General features: G+C 46.6%; 1 protein-coding gene across 2 annotated transcripts in view; it reads right to left on the minus strand.

Annotated features, from left to right (window-relative positions):
- TNN (tenascin N) overlaps window positions 1-26,210 on the minus strand; it is an 80,890-nt gene extending 54,680 nt beyond the window's left edge. Inside the window, exons 1-6 of one of the 2 annotated variants that reach the window (XM_003824686.5) lie at window positions 25,912-26,210; window positions 15,943-16,386; window positions 14,075-14,449; window positions 13,360-13,623; window positions 9,807-9,992; window positions 8,244-8,333 (exon numbers count right to left, since the gene is read on the minus strand). In XM_003824686.5, the coding sequence (XP_003824734.4) occupies window positions 8,244-8,333; window positions 9,807-9,992; window positions 13,360-13,623; window positions 14,075-14,449; window positions 15,943-16,351 (1,324 nt within the window). In that variant the 5' untranslated portion in view covers window positions 16,352-16,386; window positions 25,912-26,210. Of the gene's footprint in view, window positions 1-8,243; window positions 8,334-9,806; window positions 9,993-13,359; window positions 13,624-14,074; window positions 14,450-15,942; window positions 16,977-25,911 lie in introns of those variants that run through there. The other variant, XM_034941163.3, reaches the window with a different exon arrangement.
- Window positions 26,211-26,779: the final 569 nt, after the last annotated feature.

Consider the following 26,779-nt stretch of genomic DNA (forward strand, 5'->3'; position numbering starts at 1 on the left):
TTTTCAGACTACTGAACATATTAGAGAAAACTCCTTCAAATATAACTCCTTCTAATTGTCTACCCTAGGTAGACAGAGAGAATACATCTAATTCCCCTTCCAGAAGACCAACCAGCAAGTATTCAAGAAGAGTCATCATTCCCCTCCCTAGTTCTCCTCAAATCAAAACAACATCACCTCCCCTGTTCATTGCTTCCAAATCACAGTTTCCAGACCTGGCACTTTTATCTACACATGCTCCTCTCTCTCTTTTCAAATACAAATCTCCAAAACTCACTTCATTCATTCAACAGCACTTCACTGAACATCCATTATGTGTCAGGGAATGTAATGACATTTAAGAGTTATCAATGAGCAAAACAGTCAGAAATCCCCGCCAATGTGGAGCTTATATTCAAAAAGAACTAACCCAGAACAATATGCCAGCTGTGTCCTAGAGACTGTGCTTCCCAAGAACATATCCTGAGCCCATGACCTTAGAAAATCTCTCACTTTTTCTTTGACACATGTCCCTGCTAACCCAAGGTCCTGCTTCATGTGTTCAAGCAACAGCAAGGAGGCCAGTGCATCTAGACAGAGTTAAGTCAAGCGGCTGGAGGGGAGGCCAGGGAAGTGAGAGGGACAGTGGACTATGGATGGCCTTGAAGGCCATTGTAATGACATTGTCTTTTACACTAAGTAACAAGAGAAGTCTCTGGGGGCTTTGAAAAGAAGAATGACCTGATCTGACTTGGGCTATCAAAGGATCCCTCTGGCTTCTGAGGAGAATACTCACTCTAGTGAACCAAGAGTGAAGGTCACCCAGGAGGCTGCTTCAGTGGTGTATATGCAAGATGGTGGGGGTGCAGGCCACTGCAGCAGTAATGAGGGTCATGGGGAAGGCTGGCTTTGGAGCTTTCAAAGGTAAGGCTGTCATAATCTGCTGATGGATTCAACATGGGATACAATGAATGATTTGTTGGCTTGGGGCCCCAGTAATTTGCAAAATGGAGTGGCCATTTATAGAGACAGGGATATCTGAGGGAGGGAAGCATTTGCAGTAGGGAGTGGGGAGAGGAAGAGGACCAAGCGTTTGCTTTTGGATACATTAAGTGGTAGAGCCAAGATTTGAACTCATTCTTATCTAACAAAGACTATACATTTCCACTTTATATGTCTATGTCCTAAGCAGCACTATCAATAGCATTTTCCTTTGAAACTAATAATAGTAATAAATTATAAATAAAGTGTGAACTGAAAGGTTACTGTGACATGAAATCCAGCAGCAGTAATAGACAGTAACTAGAGAGAGAAACTCGTTCTTGAACTATTGCCTTGTGAGACAATAGTCTCACGGTGACTGGCACTGTGAGCTCAGAGCCAATAGTCTCACAATAGTCTGCCACTTGTGGGCCTCCAGGAATGACAGAGTGGACAATTAGGATGCAGGCACCCACTGTCTGACCCTATGGCCAGGGCCTCTGGAGGCTCCAGCAGGCTCTAAGAGGACAGTCAAGGAAAAGAGTGCAACGATAGAGAGAACTCTCTCCCCATCCTGTTACAACTTTCTGTGCAAGACATGATCCTGCATGTCATAGGGAAGAGATGACAAGAGCCATCCAAAACCAATATCTCAATCTGGGGAAATTAGTGACAAAGTGGAAATGGAAAACTAAGGAGGCAGGAAGAAGCGAGCAAGAACACCCTAGCAGTCCTGCTCGTGAAGTTCATGGCCCTCACCTTCTCAAAAGCATCCACATCTGTACAACCCCAGGTCCCAGCAGTGCCTCCCACCCCATCTCCCTGCCCCAGATTGGTGCTTGCTACCATTGCTTCCAGGACCCACAGCAGAGGCCTGTGGCTTTGTGGGGTTGGTGCTGCCTGTGTGTATTGAAAAATATATCATAGCCAGGCACAACAGCTCATACCTGTAATTCCAGCACTTTGGGAGGTGAAGCTGGGTGGATCACTTGAGGCCAGGAGTTCGAGACTAGCCTGGCCAACATGGCAAAACCCTGTCTCTACTAAAAACACAAAAAATTAGCCGGGCAGGGTGGTACATGCCTGTAATCCCAGCTACTCGGGAGGCTGAGGCACGAGAATGGCTTGAACCTGGAAGGCAGAGGTTGCAGTAAGCCGAGATCATGCACCACACTCCAGCCTAGGTGACATAGCAAGACTCAGTCTCAAAATAAATAAATAAAAATAACAAATAAATAAAAGTAAATAAATAAAGGAAAGATCCATCATGTCCACATGGGTGGAAAGAGGAAGCAGCAGCCAGCTCTGTAGCTCCTTTCTCTCCCACCAGTCCCAGAGCACTCAAGGGATGGAGAAGAACCAGGAAACAGCATCTTGGGTATGAAGAGTAGGAAGGTAAAACTGAATCATATTATGCCCAGGGTTATAGGAGACCTGGAGGTTTAAAGAAGTGTAAGAGAGGAGATGTGACTTCTCCAAGCTCACAGTGCCAGTCACAGCTCTTGGCCCCCTGCCTTCCCTTTTCTCTCAGTTCTCTAACCACAGCAACTCAACTCAGAAGGGGCTCTTCACAGAGCTTGCTCTCCTTGACCATTCCCCCGCTGGGGATCAGGTGCTGAGACACAGGAATGGGAGGAAGGCCTCAGAGATGGGACCTCCATGATAGGCCACATTGCTGGAAGAGGCCAGCTTTGCAGGACTGAAACCTCTTTCTACCAAAAAGGGATCTGGAGATTATGAAATAGTTTTTCCATGCAAGGAAGCCTTTCGGCAGCTGCAGCAGCTGGCTAAATCACAGATTAGCCACAGCTGTAGCCTCTACTACAAGACAGGCTCTCCCCACCCTGGCCCCAACATCCTCCCCAGGCTGGAACTTCCCAACTGCTGGACACTAGCAGCCCTGGTGGGACCTTTCTTAGGGACATTCAAGGTCAATGAGATGTAAGGTAAGGTTTGTAAAACTGGATAGGTGGGACTCGCCTGTGAGTACATACGTTAGTTAGAATAAAGGTGCACTTCACTTCAAAGAGATCTAATTTGCAAAACCTGAACACAGTATATGGAGGAGGTTAATTAGAAGCTCTGTTCACATCAGGAAAGCTTATTCCACTTTATAACAAGATTTGCCACAGAGTTGGGTAGGGAACATCTGTCTTCAGACTAGGCTGTAACATCCAAAAGCCCATGTCCACACTTGAGCACATAGTCACAGGCATTAGGAACAGGTTTCTCCACTCATAATTTCCACCTGTGAATCTCCCAGTTGGTGCAGTAGAAGATAGCACCGATGGGATGAAAAATCTATGAGAAATGATCTTGGGGGAGGAAGACACGGGGGCAGGACCTGTGTCATTGATTTGAAGGTGGGTTCATGGAAGAGGTGCCTTGAGACCACAATACCTACACGTTCTGTACTCTTGTTTTCACAGACCTCCTCTAATGTCTTTCCATTGTGGCAACAAAATTATCCAAAAGGCACCGTTTGTAGAAAATGCACTCAGAGAGGTCAGCCCTTCTTCCTGTTGTCCTCCAGCTTTGCTTCTAAAAAGGTTATTGACTTTGATTTCAAGCGAACCTAAGTTGTACCAGCTAGCTGTTCACTAGCTCACCCTGAGTCTCCTAAACTTTGTAGGCCTCAATGTTCTCATATGTAAAATGGAAATAATAATGCTTACAATCCTATTGATATTATAAGGACCAGAGATAATATTTACAAAGTCTCACAATATACAGAAGCCCACTAGAATACAGTGATCGCGCAAATGATAGAGATTGTTGCTGTTGTCCAGATGCTAAATGTGTGTGTTGGTGGCTGTGTATGAGACAGGAGTTCTGAATGGTGACAGGAGCTCAGCCTAGGACATGAAGGAGTTTCCAAAGTTTTAGGGGCTAAGCCATTTCAAATGGAACATTGTGTTTGGAAATCAGTAAAAAGTGAAAAAGATATTAAGAAAAGCAAAACTGCTATTTCACAGCATAGTCTAAGGAGGAAAGTTCTGAGAAAATTGATGACAAGTGAATATTCTAGGCTATAACCTTTGCTGTGCATGGGAGCTTGTGAAATTATAACAAAGCAAGCATGCTTTGTTTTATACACACCAGGGAAAAGCATGAAGCTATTAACAGAATACCATCATCATAAGAAAAGAGAAAGGACTTTAAACTCATTTAGTCCAACTCTTCATTTTATAGATAGAGGACAAAAGAATGACATCACCTCTCAGTTAGTAGCCTCCCTTTCTTTTCATTGAATGGGAAGCACAGCTGTCAGGGTATGATGCAGAAGTCCAGGGACATTCTCCTCGCCAATCCCCCAGAGACACTGGCCTGGCGTATGCTTGCTGCTCCTTAAGCTGACCTGCTTCTGAGGCTGGCCTTTCTGGAAGGTGTTCCAGCGCACTTTGAGCGTGCTGGGTAACAGGGTGAGGAATTTCAGTCAACCATTTCCCTGTCATGGTGTTAGTTACACTGGGTGCCTCGTTACATGAAAAATCCCTGAACGGTGTCATTTCCTCGTTTCCTCCTGCACATGCTTAGGCTGTTCTTAAGTTCCAGCATCCTTTTCCACCTGGTGGGATGAAAACGTTTGGAGAAAACAGAGATTCTTCTTTTCCCTTAAATTAATTAACAGTCTAGCCAGGTTTAAGAGTGTTTCCTGACCCTATAAATTACAGTGTCTTTTTCTTTTTGATGCTGGTAAAACACATGACACAAATTTATTTGCAATCCAATAAAATATTCTATCCTGGTTTTAGGATATAATTGACAATAAAAACACTTTTAAGTAGCAACATTCCAGTATAGGTGGAAGGCTAACTAGCAATTCAAGGCCATATGTGATTAAATGCTCTCAGACCTCAGAAACAAATCTGGCTGACATTTAATGCGGTCATAGAAGGCTGCAGTGGAGAAACTGAGCACAGCCTGGAAGGATACGTCACGTTATTGCTGTGATCCCCTGAAGGACAAGGACCATGGCTTATCAGCTCTGGAAATTTCTAAAGGGACCAGGTCTCTTTGGCCCAGATACATCCTGCAACAAATGTTTGTTGAATTAAATTAATTTGCGGCTAGAAATAATGGCAAGGGTTTTCTAGGCTAAGTAACCACAGAAACCCACTTGCAGAGATAAGCCTTCTGTTAGGAAACCCCACGAACAGTCTGGCTACAGGAAGGCTTTCCCTGGGGAAGTAATGAGAATAACAATGGCCCAGGCTGGGTGGGCCACGGAGGCCAAGATAAAAGCATTATGCTTCCTCCTCAGTCAGTGAGGAATCATAGAAAATTTTTCAGTTAGGAAGCAAACAGTATGAAAATTAACCAGAAATAATGGGCAAGAAGGATGGGAGGTGTGATGTTATGATTTATAACAAGAAACACATGTTTGGTTTTGGGTCCCTGATTCCTGGCACACAGCTCCTAAAACCCTTGGAATCTCCAAAGTGAGGTGTCTTCTGTATGTTAATGAGATGACTGCTGTAAGGGGTTGAGGGGTGCTCCTGGGTAGCCTCAGAAAGGGGGTGGTTTCCAGGGAACCAACCTTGTGATTAGAGGATTGGAACTACCAGCCCCACCTGCCCACCCCCCTAACAAGGGGAAGGAGAGAGGCGCTCACAGTTGCTAAAGGTTGAGTTAATCACCAGTGGCCAATGATGTAATCAATCATTCCTATATAATGAGGTCTCCATGAAAACCCAAAAGGACTGGGTTCAGAGTGCTTCCTGGTTGCTGAACAAGTGGAGGTTTGGGGAGGGTGGCACACCCACAGAGGCCATGGAAGCACGTACCTTGACCTATGCATCTCTTCCATCTGGTTCTTCACCTGGATCTTTGTAATATTCTTTATTATACTAAATAGGTAAACGTAAGTAAAGTGTTTCCCTGCGTTCTGTGAGCTGCTCTAGCAAATTAATGGAACTCAAGGAGGGGAGTCATAAGAACCCCCAATTTCTAGCTGATTGGTCAGAAGTACAGGTCCTAACCTGGGGACTGTGACAGGCATCTGAAGTGAGGAAAGTCTTGTGGGACTGGGCCTTTAACTTGTGGGATCTGAGGCTATTTCCAGGGAGACAATGTCAGATATGAATTGAATTATAGAACACCCAGTTTGTGTCCGATGGAAAACTCCCTGGTGTATGGGGAAAAATCACTTCCAGAGGTGAAATGTTCTGTGTTGTGTTGACTGTGTAAGAGAAGAAAAAGTGTTTATCTCTTACAGGAAGGTAAAAGTGGGAAGCACTTTAGCTTTGTAGTTTGAAAGGAAAATAAAAAACTCGGGACCCCAATTCACTCTGCCAAAAGGAAAAAATAAAGCTGAAAGCTGAGTTATGCAAGAAGCTGCCTTTCCTTTTGTTCCTACGCCGGATAAAAGGTTAAATATCTCCACAGGTAGCTACTCCATGTTCACCTTATCCTGGGAAAAGTGCAAATGTACTCAACACGTAATTGACTATCCCGCTACCTGCTCCTTTCTCTTCCAACATGGGAATTATACCCTCCCTATTTCCTCTTCAGCCCACTTCTCCCATTTAAATATTGAAGTCCTCAAAATCATCTTTGGAGAAAGGTACAGACCACAGATTGTTTCTGTGATTCCATGTTTCTTCCTCCCAGGCATGTCCTTAACCTTGGAAAAATAAACTTCTAAGTTGATTAAGGCCTATCTCAGATACTTTTTGGTTTGCAGTAGCTAAGCCCAAAGGTTTAGACTTGGGTATCCTGGGTTCAAATCCCAGCTCTGTCCTTTCCTGGCTGGGCAATCTTGAGCTTAACTTCTCCAGTTTTCTTATATGTGGCAGAGAAATAATAATAGTATCTACTTCATTGGATTGCTGTGAGAACTAAATGAGATATTCATAAAAAGTGCTTAGTGATTATAATGCCTGGCACTCAGTAAGCTCTCAATTAATTCACAGCTACAGGGAATGCCACTGGAAGCACAGAAGTACTTACCATTTTCTAACTCATTAAAACAGTTCCCTAGTCCACTATTCAGGCAGACTGTACAGTCTACCTTGTCTAGTTTGTAAATTAAGTTATATGTTCTCCATTACAAATGCCCAACTATAACTGTTTCATACTGCAGATAAGCAATCTGTTAGGCAGCTGAAATAGTGAATTCAATTCTCACAACATCTCACCTCTTATTCTCACCACCATAACCAGCTATTTCCAGGACTGAATTGGAAAGAACTAAAAAACTTTTCAAGGAAGACTCAAAACTCAAAGACTCCTTCTTTACCAGCTCCAAGGATTAGTCTCCCCGAGTGGCACTATGTTCTAGATCACAGGTTTCCAGCATGGGGAAGGCAGGAGCACAGAGTTAATGAGGAAGTTCACAATTCAATATGGGCTCAAGCATGGTTTAAAAACTAAAAGTTACCTAGGTTGTCTCGTATGTATGCCTACCATGTTTTCCAATTCTGTTCTGATTAATAAATTACAAACTTATTGTCAAATATGACTGATTTGTAACCTTTTATCATTATATATTTTCTCAATACACAGATGACAACATACCACTACTCCCATGTGAGGGTTTTTAATATCTTTTGACATTTTAGAGGAGTCTACTGAATGTGGGCATCAGGAAAAAACACAGGTGTGGCAAGAAGAAAATTATAGATCACTTGTCTTTAGGGAATAAGGAGCTATGTGCCTATGTCCTAGATAATAAATGCCTTAAAAACAACATGGTGATAGAAGCTATTAAAATAAGCAGAACGGTGTCAGACAGTCTTGTCCCTTGACTCCAAGACCCTGGGAGAGATTTTCAATGGTAAGAAAAATTTGAAATAGGAAAAGTTTGCTTCCCTTTCCCTGCCCAAAAATAGACATCAGTACATAAAGGGATAGACTCTCTCTACATGTAAATCCCAGAATTCTCTTTTTTTTTTTTTTTTTGAGATGGAGTTTCACTCTTGTTGCCCAGGCTGGAGTGCAATGGCACGATCTCGGCTCACCACAACCTCCACCTCCCGGGCTCAAGCAATTCTCCTGCCTCAGTCTCCCGAGTAGCTGGGATTACAGGCATGCGCCACCACGCCCAGCTTATTTTGTATTTTTAGTAGAGACAGGGTTTCTCCATGTTGGTCAGGCTGGTCTCGAACTCCCAACATCAGGTGATCCGCCTGCCTTGGCCTCCCAAAGTGCTGGGATTACAGGCGTGAGCCACCCCGTCTGTCTGCAAATCCCAGAATTCTAATCCAGAGAGGAGTCAGCCAAGAAAAATATGAGAACGCAAACATGATTAAACGCCCATAGTGCCTCCAAGTAGCTCTCACCTGTCCTGCCATTCAGGAGGATCGGCTTGCCCTCCAGCTCTCCTCTCATGGGCACCACCGTGATCTTATACTCGGTCCCCGGGTGCAGACCTGGAAACAAGCAGGCAGCGCAGGATGTGAGTGCAGGCTCCAGACCCCTCTCCCCAGCACTACTCCTCCCTGGGATTTCTCCCGTGAGGGAAGATGAGAGGTTATGCTTCCTCCTCCAAAGACGAATCTGTATTTGCAGGCAAATAAAGCCCCGCAGGTGCAATAGAGCATGAGGTGTCACTGAGGGGGCTTATAGGCTGGGGATGGGAGTAGGGCGTCACAGCAAGTGAGATGACAGCAATTGAAATGCATTTCAAATGTTCTCTGGTTCTTCACTGGGCCACCTAGCACTTATTTCCCAATTTTATTTATAGACCCAAATGTGTTTCTGCTCCCAGCAACCCTTTTCCTTCCAAAGCATCTCTCCTTCTCATTGTGACATTTAGCCTAATTTTTTCCTATTTATTTCATTAGAGACAGGATCTCACTGTGTCACTCAGGCTAGAGTGCAGTGGTGCAATCACGGCTCATGGTAGCCTCAACCTCCTGGGCTCAAGGGATCCTCCCGCCTCAGCCTCTTAAGTAGCTGGGACGACAGGCATGAGCCATTATGCCCAGCCCTTTTTTTAAAAGAAAGTTATTTCTCTGTAGAAGCAACTAGAATTATTTTTCCTTGGGCACAAATATTCAGACTGTGGTGGTAAAATGCAGACAAACAGAAGCTTGTGTGAGGCACACACCCTCATTCTGCACTCCACAAACACTAAGAACCCCAAAATGTCCTGTCAAGACAGAACTCAAGGAGTGGACAGCAGAACAAGGCTCCAGGAGGGAATTTACCATGAAGCTAATAAGCCCCACACTTTCACCGGCCCATTCCAAGGCCTTGTACCTGATTGGGTATTCATGATTGCATATTACTTTTCTTAAAAAAGAGCCCTGGAATTGTACAGACTTCAAGCACTGCCAAACTTGATCCATCCCTGCAGCCTTGTTTCCTTAGCAGCCATTTGAGCTCTAGCTCTTGGCAGCATTAGCTCAGAAATCTGAGACAGAGAGCCACCCCTGCTCACTGCACCCTGCCCCCCTCCACATCCCCCAACACAACCCCTTCCATGCATCATGCTCAACAAACCAATCTCAATCTCTCTCTCTCTCTCTCTTTCTGTTCCCTCCTGTCCCCAACACCCAAATACTAAAGTTCCTCCAAAAGGAATATCTATACACCATCAAATCCATTCTGAGACACAGACAGGGTCTTCAAGAGAGTTTGCTGACTTGGAGAACATCTCACAAATATAATCTGTTAACAAGGTGCCCTGGGATCGAGCCCTGGAATGCTGGGGCAGAGTCTACAGGCCTCCCAGGTGGGCTTATGTCTGGCAGATTCAAGGGTCAGATTCAAGTGTGATTCCTAAGGCCCCTGGGCTCTCTGTGCACACTTGAGCAGTGCAGATGCCAGTGCCCTCTGCACACACTATCCCCACCTCTGCATCCACAGCAAACATCTCACATTCCAGTGATGGCTCTTACCAGTGATGTCATATCGGCTCTTGGGGTCACTGCTCTTGGGCACAGTGACCTCAGCTACCTCCTGTCCTGTCATGGGGCCATATCGCAGCTTGTAGTAGTCCACCTCAGTTGAGGGGTTTTCCCACTCCACGTCAAGGGAGTTCTCAGTCTCATCTGTCACCCAGGCAGTGCCAAGCACAGCAAGGTCTAGGGCAGGGGTGACGGAGGCAAGAGAAAGTGGTGAAGAGCAGAGGTTCCAAGGTTCTGTGACAGGCTGTTGGTTATCAGGTCAGCTCCCTTTCTTGACATCTCAAGAGCTGGCTTCAGCTCCAGGACACAGTTCTTAGCAGGTGTCTTTGAGCTACCAAAGTAGCAACTAAGCTGCTGGTTTTCACATATTCCATGGGCAGACTGTCTTTTGGGAAAGCCTCCACTTCCCCATCCCATCAGAGGCCATGCGGTCTTCCCTGTCCACACTGACTTTGGCCAAGCCCAAACTGTACCTCTCAGGTTGGCCACCCAAACCACTCAGTCCAGAGCTCTGACAGCTACAGCCCTGAACTAAAGGCCCACTCTTCAGCTGCAGAGCCCCTGCCCTCTAAGACGACCTCAGGATAAGCAGCTCAGGCACTTCCACGGAAAGTGGAGAGAATCTATTTCAAACTTTCTCAAGGACAACATTGGTAATCCAACAAGCTCCTTCCTCCATCTCCCAAATTGCAGCCCTTGCCTCTCAAATTCTCCTCTAAGGATGAACCCTAGGCAAAACTATAAAGTAGGTGAATTTTAACTTGGTCCATCTGAGTGTACTTCCTGCTATTTTTACCAATTTTAGCACTTCCATCTGGTACCTGGTATTCTCATGCTGCCCAATCTGTCTGTCCTGTGAAGGAAGAGAGTTATTGTATACATTTATTCATAGTAAAGTATTAACGGCTAAATGTTTACTCTTCTACTCAGAAAAAAAAAAACATGAAGTTACAGTGATTAATACAAAGGAATGGATCATTGCTACAGCTCTAAGGGGAGAACTTTTCTAGGGATGGGAGGACTAGGGTCTTTGAGAAGCACTTCAAATTCCAACAGCCATATCCCAGGCTGAGGGAGCCTGGCCTTCTAAGTTTTTGACAGGAAAGCCAAGGCCCTCCAATTCTCAGGCTTTCTAAGTTTTTGACAGGAAAGCCAAGGCCCTCCAATTCTCAGGCTTCCCCTCTTCATCAGTCACGCCCCCACCTTCACCTCCCTGGAGGTGTCTCCACCCAGGCCTACTGACCACTGACGGATGATGAAGGACCGAGAATTAGTGTCAGGCCAGGTGTGAACTCAGTGATCTCAAGGTCCCTGGGCTCTGAACGTCCCCGATTCAATCAGTTATGGATAAAGCGCCTCACAGAGCCTTTTCTCTGAAGCTTTTCCTCTCACCCACTGGCTTCCATCTGCCAGGTGCTGTTTTTAGACTCCCATTAAAGATGGAATTCCCTGAAGGCCAGGTCAAGAGGTGAGTAATAAATGTGACTTGAGGCTTATATAAGAGTTCCTACATGGTGTAAAAGAATTGGGAGGGAATCACAAATGAAAAAGCAAGGACTTAATGAGAATGTTCATGATTATGGTGGGGATGAGTACCTCTTGTCTTAGGCTCCCCTGAGGAGCAAATAAGAATGTGTTTAACCTGAACCAGATTAGAAAGAAAGAGAAACTTCACACTTGCAGAATTTTACAAATCCCGAGAGCAAGATGGATGAGGGGTTGCTAGGACTTTCAGAATAGGCATCTCTGTGCTGCACTGGGAGGCTTTGGACACAGTGCTAGCTGTACCAGAGGCAGCCACAGACAAAATGGGGAAAAAGAGAAAAGCAGACTCTGCCAGCCAGAATGGGCCTGGCTCCCACAGTGAGGACTTGGTGTCTCCTATTGAACATAAACCATTTCACAGGACATCAATGTCAGGTCACTCTGTGACCGCATAGATCAAGATAAAAACAAGACACTTCCATGATCAACTCTGAACACAGACAAAAACATGACCATTGTCCAAGCCACACAAATAGCTGAACACCCACTCTCCTGACTACTATGAGTGATGGCCACTTCTGTTACAGTCACCAACTTTAGCCTCTCAGAGGGGAGAGGCTCTCCCCACTTCTTGACAGCACCCAATCCCTGCTTCCTTACACCTTCCCCCAAATTACCTAACACAGGCCCAAATTCTCTAACCAGTCCTTTCTAACGCTGTCTTACTGAGATACCTCTATGGTCCCCCATAGTGTGCAGTCACCCATGCTAGAACAATCAAGACACCCAAGTTGTTCAACTACAGGGGTGCTCCTGGGGGTCTTTAGCTTGAGGGCACTGACAAAGGTAATCACATATGGTGACCTCATGATGGCCAAGTCTCTCACAGCCCTTTCCAACACTGACCCATCCCCACCTCCACCCTAGTCCCACCACCATAAAGGACAGGCAGCTTGATGTCTCTGCAAAGACAACTGCATGCCAAAGTTCCATCCATCTGTATCTTCCTAGATCTTTCCCTAGAAGTTTAGGGCAGGATGGAGGCAGTGCATTTTTAGCACCTAGAACAGTGCCTGACAAATGGTAAGTGCTCAATAAAAATGTACTGTGTGAAGGAATGAGTTAGTCATTCAACCAACTACGTTTCTCCAAATCCTTGAAGATCTAAGCTGCTTTAAGAATGTTCACGAGGAGACAAGAATGTTTAAAGAGTAAGCAGTGATGCTAATCCTTCTAAACATTTTGGTGGCATTTGCTGGTGCACAGGAGATTCTGTTTCTCCAGATCAAGCCTCCACCATCCTCCATCTTGTTCTGTACCCCAGGCTGTGATCTCTGTGAATTGAGTCTGCCTGTTTCCCTGACCCTTTGGCTTCCAGGTTCAGCTAGCAGGAATCACCAGCAGATCAGAGGGCAGGAGACAGAATTCTTTGGAGACACGGTGGACTGCCTGCATCCCTCTACCAAAACAACCCTACCAGGCAGCTCTTTTCTACAGCTCTCTCTGGGTCCAAGTACCAACGTCTATCCCTTGCCCCTTCAGGCAGGAGAGTATCCTTATTGATGCAGGTCTTAGTGTGTCACCATCCAACCCCTACCCACACCTTTGTGAACAATCTCTTAGTTAAACTTTGAAATTTCATTTACCCCATTTGTGTCCTGTCTTTCCCACCAAGATGAATCTAACTGATACAGGTGGCTTCAGCAGCCTCTCACCCATACCTATCTGAACTTTCTGAATGGCTTTGGGGGTTCAGTGAGAGACTGGGGATTCAGGTCTACACTTTGACTGCTTATGAGAAGGTGCAGACCCAACTAATCTCAGGGACAGAGAAGACCCCATGAGCCCCCATCTAGCAGGTCTTCATGGGCTTGGAGAACCCAGTAATCAGGGAGCGAGGAAAGAAGAGAGAGAACTGGGACTCTTCAGAACCTAGGATTGTGGCAGGTGTGTTTTTCAAACCCCTAATCAAGGCAACTGCCTACAGGTGTTTAATGAAAGAAACCATTTAGAATGGGGCCTCTCCTGGGAACCCTGGGGCATCAGGTGGCTTCCTCACCTGTGGTGGCAAGTAGATGCTGTGGGCTGCTAGAAACTTCTTTCTTGACGTTACGCAGGGTGACTATGTACTTGGTTCCAGGCAGCAAACCAGGAATCTCATAGCTGTGCTGCTCCTTGGGCACTTGGATCTGCTTCCCAGAGAGCTCCTTCCCCAGGGGGTAGTAGCTGAGGAGGTAGTGATCCACCTGGCTGGAGGGCTCCCAGCTCACCAGCAGAGAATCCTCCGTGTTCTTGAGCAGCTGCAGGCCCTGTGGGGTGACCACTGCAGGCAGAACAGGAACAGGGCAGAGAGGGTGAGCAAGGGAGGCGATCCAGACCCAGTGAGTATTCCCTGAGCACTATAAGGGTGGGTGTGCAGGATGCAGACCTGTGTAAGGCGCCATTCCCGACCCCTAGAAGTTATTATCCGAACGACAGGTAATTAATACTGACCCCCTCACCACACACACACACTCACACACAGCCATTAGATCACAAGACCAGTGGTCCTCAAGGTTAGAGCCTCTAACCAGCAGCATCAGCATCACCTGGGAACTTGTTAGAAATGCAAATTCTTAGGCCCCATCGCAGAATCAGAAACTCTGGGGTTGGGACACAGCAATCTGGCGTAGGCTAAAGGAAGAGACCCCCAAAGATGACAACGTGTAATTGAGGGTTAAATGGCGCATTGGAAAGAAGAGTCCGGCGGCCCGAGGGCACATCTCCGCTCTCACCCTGGGCACAGTCCAGGCCTGTGAAGCCCTCCTCGCAGTAGCACTCGCCCGTGTCACAGAAGCCATGGCCGCTGCAGTCGCCGGGACAGCGCTTCTCGCTGCAGTCCTCCGACATGAAGTCTTCGTGGCACTGGCACACGCCGCTCACGCACTCGCCGTGTCCGCTGCAGTTCACAGGGCAGGCCGGGTAGCTGCAGTCGGCACCCACGTAGGGCTCATGGCACAGGCAGCGCCCGTCCACGCAACGCCCGTGGCCGCTGCACGCCCCGGGGCAGGCCAGCCGCTCGCAGGCGGGGCCCTCCCTGCCCTCTTCGCAGTGGCAGCTGCAGGTTTCCAGGGAGAAGGTCCCGTGGCCGCTGCAGTGGCGGCTTAGATCTGGGAGGGAGAGGAGAAACAGTAGGTTGGGTTGAAGGGTTGTGCGTGGGGATCTCCTTCCTTTGAGATCAGCCATGCAAGACCCAGAAATCATTAGCCCCACTCTTAAGGGTCTGGTGATTTCTGGGTCTTGCACGGCTATTTTTTGGAGGATGGTGGAGCTCCACAAGGGAGAAAAGGTGTTGGCCCTTTCCAGCTTGGGCCAGGCTTTCTAATCTGTGACATCTGCAAACGTCTCCTTCTTTCTCTGCCTGAAAAGGCTGCAGGACCCACCCTTCTTTCCTTTCCCTTCCCGTGTGAATTCCCCGGTTCCTTCCTCTCTACATGGTGGTCATTATTTAGTGCCTTCCTATGGAGGGGCCTTAAATGCTCCACCCTGGCCAGCTGACACTGCAGGGCAGGACTCCTGGGGGGAAAGTGAGATCCAGGGAGGTTGGAGTTTGCTGGAACTAGCAAGGCTGGGACCTTGTGAAATGAGCCCAGATTGAAGTCTGGAAAAAATGGAACTGCAGAAGCTACAAAATAGCCTACTCTCAACTATGGGTACAGTGGAGAAGGGATTTAACCAGGCTCCCCTCTCTGACCCTACACAGCAAGAGGCAGCTGGAGGGCAGACTGGTTAGTGCAGTCTCCTCTGTGGCCCAGCTTCTGCTTTTCAGAACACCTTCTTTCCTTCCTAAAAACGCTTCCAAAGTGGGAGCTCCTCAGAAGCAAGTCCATGTTGGTTATTCATGGCAGTGTCCCTGGTGCCGAGTTCTGTATCTGGATCTGATGGTTAAGGTGCTCTTTACCATAGCAATTCCTTCAGGCATGAAATCCTATGCCAAAGTACTGTTCATTATCATTGGATCAGCCTGGGCAGTTTAAAAGTGACGGGGTTGCGTTGGGGGAGAACCTTCATTATTTGTAAAATTAAATTGTAATTATTTTACAATTGTAATTTTTACTAATAAAATAATTATAATTTACTGATTTGTAAATTCCTCTAAGGGCCAGGAATCTTCTACACATCATCTCTAGTTCTCAGAACTATACTAGCTGATAGAATCATCCCTGTTGGACAGTTGAGGAAACATAAGGGATTTACCCAAAGTCACACAGCTAAAAAGTGGTAGAACTGGGATTTGTAACCTGTCTTGTCTAGCTCCAAGGCCCTATCTTTCCTGTGTATCCCATTGCTTCCTCTCTGAGTAGCGCTTTGATTCACAGGTATGACAGCTCCTGGAAGCATTCCCATCTGGAAGCAATAGGCCAGGAGTCTAGACTCTCTGCAAGAGCTGCTGGTCCCTCCCTGCTCAGCTTCCAGATGCCCCCTGGAGCTAGTACCAGTGAATAAATGAATAAATAGCAGGGATGGGCCCCCTAGAGAAAACCCAGAATGAGAAGTAGGAGCACACCAGAGTCACAAAGTGCTCATGAGGCTAGTGGAAACCCTGGCACATAATAGGTGCTCATCAAATGTTTGTTGAATGAATACCAGGTGGTGAGCTCACCAGTGACTCCCTGGCAGCAGCGCTGGGCACTACACTGTTCCTTCATCTCCACCATCTCTTCCTCCAGCTTCTTCACCCGGGCCAGGAGGTCCTGGACACTGCCTGCCAACTCGCAGTCCTTCTGTGGCGTCTGAAGGCGGATGTTGTGCCTGAAGATGATGTTCTGTTCCTCCCCGGCCTCCCCCAGGGCCAAGAGCGAAGCCCCATTGTCACTGAGGGGCTGAGGGTCAGCGTCAACCTGAACCAAGGCAGACTTGGGCACATCGATCTTGTAGGTGTGGCTGACAGTGACCTGTTGCTCCTTGTTGCTGCAGCCGGGAGGCTCCAGAGTGGCTGGGGCCGAAGCCACCAGGAGCACAGAGCCAAGCAGGAGCCCCATAGGGAAGCGGAACATCTCCTGGAGACTCATCCTTGGAAAGACAGGGAGCAGACCCTCCAGGATACCTGTATTCAGAAACATTGCAAAAGAAAGCCATGGAGATGTGCTGAGGGAAGCTGGCTTTTTTTTTTTTTTACCAGATTCTAAGAGCCCAAGGAAGCTGGGAAACCAGCAGAAGGAACTCATTCTATTTCTCCCAAGGATCTGAACCAAATTACTTTCTGTTCCTGCCTCACAGATTGCATATTCCTGCCTCCTCTCTTTGCTTACTGTTCACACTGCCCAGGATGCCCTTCTCTTCACCTCTCATTCTAGGCTCACCTGCACTTATTAATAATAAGAAGAGCAGCTTTCTTGTGTTGACAGCCTATTGTGTGCCACGCTTTGATCCCCCTAATTCTGGATCTTTACAGCAACCCTAATATTATCCTCCCTCTTAACAACATCAACAATAAGAGCTGCACATAGAGCACTTGCTATGTGACAGGCACTATTCTAAATGTTCTAAGTGTTTCACATTTATTAACTCATTCCATTCTCACAATTGTTTGTTAGAATATACTATCATGACCCCCATCTTATAGATATGGAAACTGAAGCACTACTACTTTAAATGACTTGCCAACCAGCACCCAGCTCAGAGTGGCAGGATTTGAACCCAGGCAATCTGACCCCAGAGTCCATGCTTATCCCCACAATGCCATGCTGCTTTGCACAGATGAGAAAGCTGAGCAAGTTGTCCTGAGTCCCACGGCCAGGAAGAGCAGAACCTGTACTCAGACCCAAGTCCACTGACTGCAGGGCCAGCATCCTGCTCACGACACTCACTTGTGAACCAGTAAAACATAAGAATTTCTAATAAAATTACCTGCTCCACAAAGTCTTCTCTCCTGTCTCCCTGCCTTACCCAGCTGGAGACTAGCTTCACTTCTGCTAAGCATTCAGAGAAATGGACCTGTCCCTCACTGCTGGTCTCTTGAGCGTTGACCTGGTGTTACAGTTACTCTTGTATGCAGCTTGTCTTAGGCCGTGAGCCTGTTAAGGACAGGACTGGGCTGATTCATCTTGGGGCCCTCCTGTGGCAGGAGCACAGTCACACATGCTGACAGGTTTGGTCACTGTTTCTCAAATCCATCCGTGCATGGGTGGCCTGGTTTGTCAGTCAAGCCAGGCGACCTGAGATGGGGCAGGTGGTTAGGTTTTTCCTCCTCCTTCACCAGGAGGTGGTGTCTTCACCACTGTCAATGAGCAGAATAACTCTCTCCAGCCATTTCCCCTTGTGCCCCCAACCCCCATCTAGGACGGCCCATTCTTTGCACACTAACAAGCTGAGGCAGGACAGACCACAAGAGACCCAGCTTTCACCTCACATTTTGCTCACACAAACCTCAGTCACAAGATACATCCCAGTTGGGCTTGCGTAGCAGCAGTTATCTAGAAAGTGATCTGCAGAGCTGTCTCTTGACAATGGGTTTCTGTAACTAACCCAAGACCTGCAATTATTTATGCCAAAATTTGAAGTCAGGAAACACAGTCCTCTCCTGTGGTCTGTGTTTTGCTTGAGCACAGGCTCTCCCTGCCCGTGGTTGAGAGGCAATTGGGATATGGTGGAAAGGCACCTCAGACAGGCTGTAGGATGTGCATCCCTAAAAATGCTCCTCATCCTGAGCCTCCACCTCCTTGTCTGTAACGTGGGAATGACAGCGCATCACCCCTCTTAGATGTGAACAGCAGTGAGCACTATGTCTGGTATGTGAGCAGGGATTAGTCAATATTTTGAGGTTTATTTTGTTTTCAATCGATTTACTGAATGTGACTTCCTTTTCTTCCTCATCTGTTCTGCTATAAAGAATAATGCTGGCCGGGCACGGTGGCTCACATCTGTAATCCCAACACTTTGGGAGGCCAAGGCAGGAGGATCACTTGAGGCCAGGAGTTCGAGACCAGTCTGGCCAACATGGTGAAACCTTTCTCTACTAAAAGCACAAAAATTAGCCAGGTGTGGCGGTGCACTCCTCTAATCCCAGCTTCTTGGGAGGCTGAGATAGAGAACTGCTGGAACCTGGGAGGCGGAGGCTGCAGTGAGCCGAGACCATGCCACTGCACTCCAGCCTGGGCAACAGAGCAAGACTCGATCTCAAATAATAATAATAACGCCTAGGTTGAAAGGCATCTTTCAACTATATTGATTATAAAAGGAAGAAATATTTCTAGCCACTAAGCCAAATTCTACTAATATGTAAAATGTTTAACTTTTAATAGTCATCATTCATTTAGTATCAGGAAGTTGAGGAAACAGGGGGTGAAGAGCCCTGGAAGAATAAAAGAAGAAGAATCACAATAGCATGAAATGCTAAATGTTATTTACTGAGTTGCTGCTACGCGCTAGGCATTGGCTGGGTGCATTATTCCTCGTAATTAATCCCCAGAGCTGCCATGTAAGGTCAGTGTTCCTCTCCTCACTCAAAAGGTAAGGAAACCAGATCTGAGAGGTAAAGTCATTTGCCAGGGTTGCCCAACAACGAAGTGGCAGAGCCAGGATTCAAACGCAGACCCATCTGATTGCAAGCCTATGCTTGCTCTGTGCCAATATGACATTCTGATACAAATGACAAATGAGTGCAGTTAGATACATGTCCCTATGCAATGCTTTCATCCATTATACATGTTGTACCCAAGGGATGTGACACCACTGTGAATTAAGCAGAATGGTACCTATGAAGGGTTTTTCTTTGTGTTACCCCTTTGCCCTCCCACTCCTTCATGGCTCTTCCTATCACCAAAAGCACGTATTGTTGATAATAATAAAAGCTCACTTCTTCTGAGAACTGACTGCATTTCAGGCACTGGACTCAACACCCGGCAGATGGAATGGAATAGTCAATGGGACACTTCTTGTTGTCTTGTGACTTGGACCATGGGTAATAAGTGCCTGCACACTTCTTTTTTTTTTTTTTTTTTCAGACAGGATCCCATTATGTTGCCCAGGCTGGAGTGCATTGGCACAATCACGGCTCACTGCAATGTCCACCTCCTGGGCTCCAGTGATCCTCCCACCTCAGCCTCCTGAGTAGCCGGGACTACAGGTATATGTCACAGTGCCTGGCTAATTTTTGTATTTTTTTTGTAGAGATGGGGTTTCACCATCTTGCCCAACCTGGTCTCGAATTCCCGGGTTCAAGCAGCCTGTCCACCTCAGCTCCCCAAAGTGCTAGGATTACAGCCATGAGCCACTGCACCTGGCCGTGCCCACACATTTCAAAGACAGTGTGCCACTGGAGGTTTGGGGGTTGGGGGTGGGGTCATGGTGAATTAGTGGGGGTGGCAGGCAAAGAGACCGGTGCCTGATTCTGGCCCGGAGGAATTCACAGGTGGAAGCTTGGCTGGAACAGGCTGCGTGGCAGAGAGAGGAAGGGGGCTGCAGTGTGAGAGGACTGAAACTCAGACTTTGGCAAGGCCAAGTTGATGTCACAGAAATGAGGCATGTTAGAGCTACCAAGAGGGCAGTTCAGGGCCCGAGCTGAGGTGCAGGTCCACCATTCAGCAGGAGTGTGCCACCCCAAGGGGGCGACTGCAGCAGGACATGCCCAGTGGGTGGGAAGGGGAATATCTAAAGATCCCACAGAAGCTCCCCACAAAGGAGGGGTGGCCCAGCACTGGAAGCATTCACCATAACAAGGGCATCCAACAGAGGGAACCACAACAGCCCCAGTAAAGTAAAAGTGCCCTCTCCCTTCTTTTCTAACCCTCACCTCGCCCCAGGAAGCAGCAACCTGGTGAAGCCAGAAGCAGCTATGCAAGTTAAGGAGAGAGAAGTGGAGGGAGGAAAGCCCCAAGCCCCTTCCCTCCAGCTTCTCTGCAGGTTCCAGCATCAGGTCTGAGCTGAGAAAGAAGAAAAGATGTGGCCTGGATGAGAGACTGCGGCTCAAAACTGAAATGGACTTGCTTTCACAAAAGCAATTCTCTTCTAAGACCAAAAGCCACCAGAAAAGCTCTGGAATCTGCTTGAGACTTTTGTCAGAAGATGGGGGGAGTGGGAAGCCAGGAAAATGAGTTGGAAGGCAGGATAAAAATAATGATATTTCACAACGGCCATCCTTAGACGTTCATCACAAAGATAAAAGCCACACACTATTCTCCACTTGATCCCCAGGATAGGAACTGAGGCTCAGTGGCATTGAGCAACTGATTATGCAATTGATGAGCACACGGCCACAGATGCAACCCCAGATGCACAGTGTCCAGCAATGGAGCCACTAATCCCTATGCACTTCTGCCATTCACCAGTAACAACGCATATTGATCTCTAAAGGACCTACTGTGTTCATGGCAGCACATGAGTTTCCACTGTCCAAAAATCTTCTTCCTGGGCAAAAATAGGGCTGAAAAAGCAGACTTCTCTGCCCATGCTTTCCATCCCACCCCCCACCCCCAGCCTGAGACATAAATGAAGTGCAGATGGTTTTCCGAAGAAGTTCTCAACGAACGCAAAAAAAAAAAAAAAAAAAAAAAAGCCGTGGACTCTTGCCATCAACCACAGTAAGGCTGCCCAGAGCCCAGGTCTACAGCATTTGTTTTTGTAGCCTGGAATATGAGAAATCCCAGAAGTCCCTGTTGGAGCCCTTGGTGTTGCCTGTCCTTCTGATTTGTAACAAGATGTCCTCATTAATTACTGCCTCTCAGATTCCACAAGTTGCGCTCAGATTTTCCTGGGTAGGTTGATTGTTCGAAAGAAGATGAGAGCAAGGGAAATCCTCAACCTAACATTCTGTCAAGTGTAATGAGCAAGAAGAGAAGCCTGCTGGCTCTCACTCCAACACGTGGCAGGAAAGAGACTCCTTGTTTAACAGCAGAAGGGAAGGATGACTTCATCGACTCTTTCAGTATGCACAGCAAACCACAGGCTGAGCTCCGCGAGGGTGGGGAGGGGGCAGACAGGGCAGAAGATTTTTCTGAGCAAAACGCAGGATGATACATTTCCAAATAGGGAGGATTATTCTGCTGAGGGGTATTTTCCCATGGAAAGTTGGGTAAATTCTGCAGGGATGCATGAAGCGAAGGGCATTTACATGCAGGAAATGTGTATGCAGGAACCACAGGAAACCAGTTGTCCCCAAGAATCATTGTCTTACAGAGGCTGGTCATGTCTTTAATTCTGACTGCAGAAGGGGTGTTGGGTGGTGTGGGAAGGTGGGAGGGAGGGATACATTAGACTCAGGAACAAATGCTGCCTTGTGTTGCTTTTACCAGAAAGGCTCTTTGAGGAGTACACGACTGACCATGGGCTGCATGGATGGTCCCCCTACTTCTGCCTTCAGATGTTGCAGGGCTCTATGCTTCTGCTGTGTTCTCTCTTGGTATCTGCATCTACCCCTGTGGCTTTAATTTCCAGCCAAATATTGACAGCTGCCAAATCTGTATGCGTGTTTCTAGCCCAGGTATCCTTGTGAGCTCAGAGATGACAGAGAGGGCCGTGACTGTGTTGATCCCCTCTGTATCACCAGCCTCATAGCACAGTCCTGCCAAAGTAATATTTTGTGAAGTAAGTAGTAATAGCCACTGGATTTGTGTGTGTCTGTGTATGTGTGCTTATTAGATAATGGACATTGTGCCAAATGCTATAAAAATTATCCTCATTTAATCCTCAAAATCCTGGGAGTCAGTTGATATCATTCTTTGTGACAGGTCCTCAGAGAAGTTAAGTAATTTGCCAAAGGACACACAGCTAAAAAGCAGCAGAGCTGGGATCACACACCAGGTCTGTCCACTGCCTGCGTCTGTGTTCTTCATCTGTCTGTTATATGTCCTGTATATACAAAAAAAAACAAAAACAAAAAAAAAACACCAAATGTCCTCCGTTCTGCCACGTGTTTTTAAGAGAGGGTTTTTTCCTGAAAATAAAAGAAACCCAAGGCATAAATTGGGTTTTCACTTAAAAATTAATAAATCGATAACTAAATCCTGTGCCTGTACTTCCTCTGAGTGGTGCCAAGGATGATCCACTGGGGACATGAATTGCATTTCCCTCACATAGAGGTTAAGTCCCAGTCAATTCTCATGAGAAGCTGGAGAATTCCTTTCCTAGGAAACACCAAAGTGCACAGATACTTCTGTCTTCAGGGGCAGATGGCATCCAAGCCTTGGCCAAGGGAGGAGGATGGCCCCTGAATCCTGATGGTCCTCTTGGACCCCAGGGGTGGATGGTTTCTGTGTCATCTCATTTTCCCCAAAGAAGGACACACACCCTGGGTCAGGAAAAAAAAAATACTACTTACGCCAAAGAAGAGAGGTAGCCAATTTCTAGCCACTGTTACAGACCTTTATACTTAAATTCAGGGCTTTCTCTGGTTCCCTTATTATCTCATCCTGCCTTGACAGTTAACCACAGGAAAATGAAAGCACTGCTTTGGGTTTTAGAAAAAGTGTATCATCATGGATTTCCAGCAGAGTCACTTAAGAAGATATTCTGTCCCCAAATGACAGGGTGGATATCATTAAACTATGAAGGAAAATGAGGGAGATGAGTGGCTAGGGATGCATCAATGTCACAAATGTCACTGGCAAACTTGTCACTCCTTCCTTAACTCTCTTTGGCATATATTGCTAATGATCTACAGCTTGGACCCTGGGTGACTCAGGGGCCTTCCCTGTACTTCCCAAGTAACCTGTTCCAGGACAGCAAGTTCTCAGCTGGCTGAGGAATCTACCCTGGCTCAACTCACCTTGAACTAGAGGCTTAGGGGACCGATTTCACCTCTGTATCTCTTTCTCCTTCAGATCCAAGAAAATGGATATACAAGGGAGGTCTGTCTCTCCTAGGTTAAACTCCAGTAGAAGCAAGTACATACAAACATTTTTATTTCTAGTCTCTGTGACGTTGAATATAGGATTGCATATAGGATACAAGACAGCTAAGTATGGAAGAGAATGGAAATTTGGTTTTATGTGATAGGGCTTAGTATGGTCACATTCTGGGTATCACTCTGTCCCCCCATTCTCCTAGTTCTGTGGGATACCCAGGGAGTGTCCAGGAAGTCCTTGGAGATGACTCTCACACCACCGTGCTAGAACCCTTTTCCTGGAGAGCCATCCCATCAAGTCTGCCCACTCGCCTGAGGCTTGAAAAGATCAAGGATGGTGTCCTGACCCAGCCTCAGCACTCAATCACTTTTTCAGGGGTGACCACAGGCTCATTTTGTTTTGTTTTGACAACTGACTCTTAATCTGCCTTGCAAAGGCTCAAATGAGTGATGATAATGGTAGCTACCATTTTCTATGCATTTATTACATGCCAGGTTCTGTGCAAAGCACTTTAAAATCTCCTCTTGGACATCAGGCAAAGATGTTCATTTACCCCCAGAGAATGAATCACTTTCTCACAGCAAGAACTTCCTTTAGCTTTGGTGGGACCAACCTCATGCACAATAACAAGATAAAATAGACACGGGACCTAAATTCAGGAACCTTCCTCTCCCTTATTCAACCAAACAGCCAGTCCCCAGAATGACTAAATATTACTTTGTATACAATTAGCCCTAATATCCATGGGTGTGAGGGGCGTCATATTAAAACAAAACAAAACAAAAAACTCTGCAATTTATTTCTTTAGCTAATGTGTTGTTTTCCACATATTGAAGTAACTTTAAAGTTCCAGTCTTCTAGCAAAGAGGAGAGTGTTTGCTAATTTCCAAGCATTTGCACTGTTCCACTCACACTCGCTGGGTACAGATTCAAATGGTGGCTGGGCAGCATTAGCAGTGAGTCCACTGTGGCAGAAGCAGCAAAGTCCCTGTCCATCCAGAGATCAGGCCTGAGATCTTAGCAACCTCTGCTCACAGACTGGTGGCTCCAGATGTGGCTACAGGACCTAAACCATGATCTCATGTCTGTATCCAGATCCTATAGGAGCCAAGGCTCTGGAATGAGCAGTGAATGGACAAAAATTTCCACTGGGCCTGGGCACAATTTCCTCAGGCATCTACTCAGAAACAGAGCTCTGCCCACCCTACATTTCAAACCACAGAGCAGCACTGGACTGGAAAACCAGAAGCCACGGGATGATTTGAAATCATTTGTTCTATTTTCCCTCCTTCGGGAGTCAGCTGCAGCCTACAAACTGGGGACAAAGCAGTACTTAGAGTTGTATGAAAGAATGCCAGGTGCCTTCTTCCCTTCTCTCCTGGAAAAATGATACCAGTATTGATACTCTATTTTTTCCTGTGTCCAACACTGTCACCTTGATTCTGAGTCTGCAACAAATGTCTGAATGTCAAGAGGCCAGCTGCCAATACGTAGCCCTGACCGAGCAAGGTACCATCTGATGCCTTGGTGACACCTCAGCTTTTCCAAGAACTAGTGGATTTTAGGCACTGTGGCTAATCTGTGTCCCAATGTGGGCAGTTTGTTACTTTTATGTTGGAACTTGTTCTTTTTTTTAATGCTTATATAAGCAACACAGGTTTCATGCTTTTAAGTGAAGCCCTGCCTGTTCTCATTCATTCTTTCTCCATCCTTCCCCCAGATCTCTCCCAAGCACAAAAGTTAATAAATAAGTAAAAAGTAAGACCTCCAAAAACTAGTTTTTTTTGTTTGTTTGCTTTGTTTTGTTTTTGTTTTTTAGATGGAGTTTTGCTCTTGTTGCCCAGGCTGGAGTGCAATGGTTCAATCTCGGCTCACCGCAACCTCCACCTCCCAGGTTCAAGCAATTCTCCTGCCTCAGCCTCCCAAGTAGCTGGGATTATAGGCATGCGCCACCATGCCCGGCTAATTTTTTGTATTTTTAGTAGAGACGGGGTTTCTCCATGTTGGTCAGTCTGGTCTCGAACTCTCGACCTCAGGTGATCCACCCGCCTCAGCCTCTCAAAGTGCTGGGATTACAGGCATGAGCCACCGTGCCCAGCCAACCACATCATTTTTTTAGATGTCTTGAAATGTTTTCTTTGAGGTATTGTGAGGGTAATAGTATGGGGATTTCGAGAGAAGTTGTCGTCTTAACAAATAATAATTAAAACCTGTAAAATTAAATGTCTGGAGATACTTCAAAGCTGTTCAAATGTGTTTGCAAACATCCCCTTAACTGATTCACACAAAATCCAGAAAAAGGGAAAGTTATCATAGCTTCCTAATCATAACTAAAATAACAACTCTGTTTTAGGATTTAAAAGAATAATGAAATATAACAATACTAAATTATCCAAAAAAAGACAGAGAGAGAGAAAGCTTTGACATTGTAAGTAAGTTAAAAAGAAAAAAAGATGAGAAGGAACATCTTAAAGGAAACATTTTATACAAAAATGTGTTACGCCAGGTAGAAACTGATACAACACAGACGCATCTGTGTTGCAGGAAAGAGGATAACTATGCTTAGCCCTGTCTGAGACTGGAGTGTAATACTAAGGATGCAGTACACGGGTCCTGAGAGGTACTTCCCAATTCATTTTAACTCTTCATGGAAGTGATAGGAGACTAATTACACTGCCCGGATTTTCAGGCTCGGGAACGGAGGCACCTGAGCCACCACTTTTGAGCTCATCTGCATTGGCCACCTCCCTCCCTCCAGTAAGTAAAGCTTGGGCAACTGGCACTCTTACCTGGGAGGCTGCTGGGTGCCTCTTCCAATGCTGCTGCTCCTGTGAGCCGGTCTCCTCCTGCCGCAGACCTTGGTACTTGCTGGTCGTCCCTCGTTCTCGTCTCTCCTTGGCTTCCCTTCCTGGGTTTAAATCCTGTCTAGGCCAGAGGAGGAGCAAATGGAGACTCCTGGTGTTTTCCTCCCTTCCTAGCAGGGACTCTGCTAAAAGATAATGAGCAATTCCTTCTCTTATTCTAACTAGGAAAGAAAAATATATACATTTCCTTCTTCTTTTTCACTTTGATTACACAGCAGCTAAAAATACTGGAGGCTGTTTCCATTTAAGTGAATCCAGAATAAGGATATTAAAAGAGTTTGCCTGTCTCCTGGCCAGGAGCTGGGTCTCGGGGTTCAAAAGTGCATTTATAAAGTTCCTTTCTCTTTTTCCTGTTTCAGGCATTCTGGGACTTACTGCCTACTGCTTTTAAAATGGGAAAAAGCCTTTAGCACAGAAAGAAATGAGCAGAGACCCTCAGGGACAGAAGCTCTTCTGACTTCCCTCCTCCTTCATCCATCGTCTCACACTTGTGAGTGGCAGGACTCTGAAGTGGGGGCAGGAATAACAGACTGGGGACATTCGGTCCCACAAGCCCACTCTGACCCTCACCCCATCCCAAATGCCTCCCACACGCCAACAGTACAAGAGCTCCAAAATCAGGAAAGAATAGTCGTGCCCCTTTCTGGCTGCCCTTCCTCTTTTGCCCTCAGATGGACAGGCCTTCATCCTTCCTATGAACCAGAGTCATTTCAATAGGGCATGGGCTGACACCTGCCACCCTTCCTTACACCCCATCCCTCTCCTGCTCTGTGGGAAGTAGATTCTGGAGTGC

This window comes from Pan paniscus, chromosome 1, assembly GCF_029289425.2.
Source record: "Pan paniscus chromosome 1, NHGRI_mPanPan1-v2.0_pri, whole genome shotgun sequence".
Lineage (NCBI taxonomy): Eukaryota > Metazoa > Chordata > Mammalia > Primates > Hominidae > Pan > Pan paniscus.